The sequence below is a fragment of the Etheostoma spectabile genome, chromosome 10 (genome assembly GCF_008692095.1).
Source record: "Etheostoma spectabile isolate EspeVRDwgs_2016 chromosome 10, UIUC_Espe_1.0, whole genome shotgun sequence".
In the NCBI taxonomy this organism is placed as follows: domain Eukaryota; kingdom Metazoa; phylum Chordata; class Actinopteri; order Perciformes; family Percidae; genus Etheostoma; species Etheostoma spectabile.
In genome coordinates this window covers 10,596,440-10,600,707 of record NC_045742.1, presented here as the reverse complement: position 1 = coordinate 10,600,707, position 4,268 = coordinate 10,596,440, and the positions used below count along the sequence as shown (strand labels likewise).

General features: G+C 38.5%; 1 protein-coding gene across 1 annotated transcript in view; it reads right to left on the bottom strand.

The window, feature by feature from the left end:
• Positions 1–740: 740 nt before the first annotated feature.
• Positions 741–4,268, bottom strand: part of gfra4b (GDNF family receptor alpha 4b) — a 39,049-nt gene continuing 35,521 nt past the window's right edge. The window contains exons 7-8 of the mRNA XM_032528450.1: positions 2,947–3,113; positions 741–1,326 (exon numbers count right to left, since the gene is read on the bottom strand). Coding sequence (XP_032384341.1) covers positions 1,183–1,326; positions 2,947–3,113 — 311 coding nt within the window. The 3' untranslated portion in view covers positions 741–1,182. The remainder of the gene's footprint in view (positions 1,327–2,946; positions 3,114–4,268) is intronic.

Below are 4,268 nucleotides of genomic sequence, written 5' to 3'. Positions count from 1 at the left end.
GACAAAGCATGTCATTTAAAGAAAAGAAAAAAAAGGTTGAATGACGCTAATTTGTAAGCATATTGATCTGATAACTTTTTTTATTTGCTGCACCTCAGGTCCTGTTCAGAATTTACTGGCATGTTCCCAAAACAGAACATATTGAATCATTCATAACGGTCTAATCTCAAACAGGCTCTGTACTGTAATTGGCGACGCTCAGTAAGACAAACCCTTCAGTTCGCTTTGTGGGACTCAGAACCCCATATAGCAATGTTCACAGACACAATGAGAAATAAAGGGGTATTACGCTTACAAACACATAGTACAGCAGCCACAATTAAAACGTTACTGCTTTTCTGATTACTTCCTTTCAAGTCCAGAAGCTTGTTTTTGCAGATAGAGACCTAGGACTGTTTCTATGAATAGCTACTGCAGCTTTAGCAAACACAGGTAAAGTGGTGTGACATAGTTTGACAAAGGTCAGTTTTAATGGAGAGGATGATTATTATATCAAGGATTATTTTATTGTTTTGTGGTTTGCTGCATTTTTTCCAGATGGTGTTGCTATACATGTTAGAAACATAGCATTTGTCCTTGATGTTGGAGCATAATGGAGCTCTATTGTCTCTCTGTATCGTCACTATTCCAGTATTGATAAGAAATCATTCTCTTTCGGTCAACTTGAAGGGAGTGGTATTAAAGCCCCATATACTCCAGCAGCTTTCCAATCATTTTGTGTACTAAGAACAGAGAAGACACAAAGTTCACTGGTTTACTCCAACAATTTCCCCTGACAATAAGAAATAAGAGCGTCTGTTAAAACAAATCTTCACATGTAGTGACAAACTTTTTGTCTTTGTATCATACATATCTGCAGTATATTTTCATAATGAGTCTTGAAAATGGATTCAGTTGATTAGCTGAGAGCTGCGTTATTCCACAAAAGCGGTACTTCATTTCTGCTTGATTTGATTGCAACGACAATATACAAATGTACAGACTGGCTTTGGTCTGCAAAGGTCTCCCACAGTCTGACACTGGCGGTGGAACTGGACCACTTAGACAAAAAATAGAAAAACAAAATCACTGTACATATTTAGAGGGAGGAGTAACGCCACACAATCCATTTTCCTCTCAACTGCACTGGTCCTCCCATCTGCTTGGTACTATGAGGGTCCCTAGCACGCTCCCCTGCGGTCTTTAGTGTCCATTGTTGCGCAGATGAAGGAGCAACAACAGAAGGCTAAAGGCAGCTTGAAGCATTAAGCTAGGAGGTGAAGCAGAGATCGGGAGGCTGTTGGATGGCAGGGTGGACTGGCCCACTAGTAGTTCATTTCCCAGGTCCTGGGAGGAAACAAAGAGATACATTTATGCCAATTTGTTTTTTTTGGATAATTCAATACTGATTATCTGCTAATGAGTACAATAGTGAGTGACAAACAGCCCCTTTGAGTTTCAGGTGATCATCATTTTAAAGCTGAATGGTGACAATTTGTGTCAGGGTTCATTTTAGCTCTGAACGTCAGGATTAAAAATGGGCAAAAGTAAAGGCTAGGACAGGGGTTAGTGAACGGCCACAAGACCCTCAGACTACACAATATTTTTGCTTTATGAGATGGTCACTGTATCAAATTAGAGGATGGTAGAGTCAAAAACATTCTTGCCATGTCTTTGCCAAGAAATGCAACTAAATGCACATTGGACCTTGAAGAATCATTGCTTTCTGTTTTTCATGTAAGATGTACGTAGGTGGAGTGCCATGGATGAACCTCACTGTTCCAATAGCATATTTAGGTACGTTTTTATGAATAAAAGTGAAACTTGGAAGCATTTATCGTCACTTGGCAATGAAGGTGGTCTTTGTGTTTTCTTTTTCAGTCCATATAAAGAGAGGGTGTGTGGGTATGCAGCTTAATGAACAGAGGCTAATGTTAAACCCACGGATGTGATTTATTTGAAATAATGCTCCTGACCTGAAGGTTACAGGTTTCTTGAAAGGGATTACAGCATCGTTGTTTATCGGATTTGCCATGCAGTTGTGCATACTATCCATTATGTGATCCACTGGGCCAATGTCATGTAATGGGAATTTTTAAACTAGGCAAGAGAAGGCTAAAACATGAGGGCTCTTTTTGTTAGGACGTTTTGAGGCAACTTAAGTTGGGCTATTATATTGTTGACATTGTGTAGTCTGATCTCAACATTACTTATATTAGAGTAGTCTTGTCAAACACTGCATTCAAATTTTCACAGTTAGCCTGAACAACATCAACATGATTTACCTCTGTTGTATGTTGCAGTGACACTAGGGCTGCAGCAACTAATCAATTAAATGTATTGAAATTTTGCCAACGTCCAATTGCATGATGCTTAAACTGCTTAAATTACAAACAAACATAGCGGATAGAAATCCCTTCTATCTGTTTTGTGATGGGTCAATGGTGCTAACCCCTGATAACGCTATTTTAGAGCTAATGCTTCATAAAGCTAATGTCACTTTAATCCATCACAAAATGTAGAGAAAACAGAGAGAAAGTTTTCCCGGTCTGTTACATTTGTTTTTAATAACCTGTAATTATGCACTTGTCCATTAAACGGACACAAATCTGCCGGCGACGGCAGATAAAGCTAATGCTAATGAAATGTTGTTGTTTTTTTTAATATAAATGCAGCTTTTCTTTTTATCCGCTTAATAGTCACTTAATCAAAGTACTAATCAACGGATGAATTGATTAACAAAATAGTCAATAGTAAAATGAATTAATCCCTAAGTGACACAGAAGGGAAAGTAGAATAATTGTGGTAGTTTCCAAATTGACACCATGGCAGACCACGGTGCATCCCGCTTTTACAAGCAGGTGTATGCCATCCAAATAATAATAAAAAAAAAAAACTATAATCTTCTCATAAAAATTCCACACAAAGTCGCGTTAATATTTTAAAAATGAAAATAAAACTGCACACCTGTGTTGGTATTATTGTATCCAGAATGTTCCTCATAGTTTCCATGGTTGATGGTGGAGAAGAAGTGCTCCTGTTTTCTCTGCTGCTTTGGTCGGTACTGGGTGTACTGGACTGGCTGACAGTTGGCTGCTGGTCTGACTCACTTCCAAATGTCATAAGGGCATTCCCTAAAACATTAGACAAAGTATTTTTAAAAACAAAACAAAAAAACAGCTTTCAGGCTTCAGCAAAATTGTCTTGATATGTTTTCAGTGAGTTCCACTCATGTCTTATTTAATCACGTCAGATGCCTCTGGTTCTAACTCATACATTTTCCTTGTGAGGTTTTGCTGGGCCAGAGCTAGTTTGGATTTGGTCGGCAGAGGCGCAAGAGAGAAAAAAAGAAAACAGAAAATACTCAGTATTCTCTTCAAGTTTCCAAACTGCACCTGCCTCTCCACATCGACCTCATTAACTCATGGACCGTTTGCACTGGCCTAACAACTCTCTCTCTGTATGTTTTCTAGGCCGGGGGCCCAAGGAAAGACTGGCCAAAGATTCACCTCGCCGCACACACCAAGCAAAGATACTGATTGTACAAGTTCAACGATAGATATATGCTCACTGAAGTCAATAACATGGACCATTAATTATTCACTCTCCAGATCAGAGGTCATAAGAGAAATGGAAAGAAGAGAATTTGCATTAGGAATTAAGGCAGAAGAACAGAAGACACAATAATTGGCAAGACACCATCGCAGGACTTTTGGATTAAGGTTGATGTAGCACCATATAATGAAATTAATCTGTGTTATCGTTTCCATTATTTATGTGATAATAGTTTATTACAACTGCTATTTATATTGTTCCTAAATTGCTCAGCTCACCTTCAGAAACCTTAGTCATATTGTGATCCATTCTTTAGTCTCATTTTTGCAGCTGTCCACATCATTCAGGTTTCAGAACATTTCCTTAGTGGCTGTAGCAGTTGAGCATTTAGATATGTTAATAGTCAAGACTCACATTTAACCCTTCAATGCATACCAAAGGTCTTGACATAACTCTTAACATATTACACCCTGTTTAATACACTAATTTCTATACAATTTGACCCTTAACTCCTTGCTGTATTTTATCGGTTCAGCTTCATGGATGGCAATGTTGGTCTGTCGGTTAGTTTGTTAGTCTGAGTGATTTGATCACAAGTGGATAGCTCTGAGTACGTGTGTTCACACCCGGCAGCAGAATGTAACGCATCTTTAGTGACCACTTGTGATTGGATCTCACTTCTCTATATGCAAATTTCCATTTGAAAATAAGGTGTGTGTGTGTGTGTGTGTGTG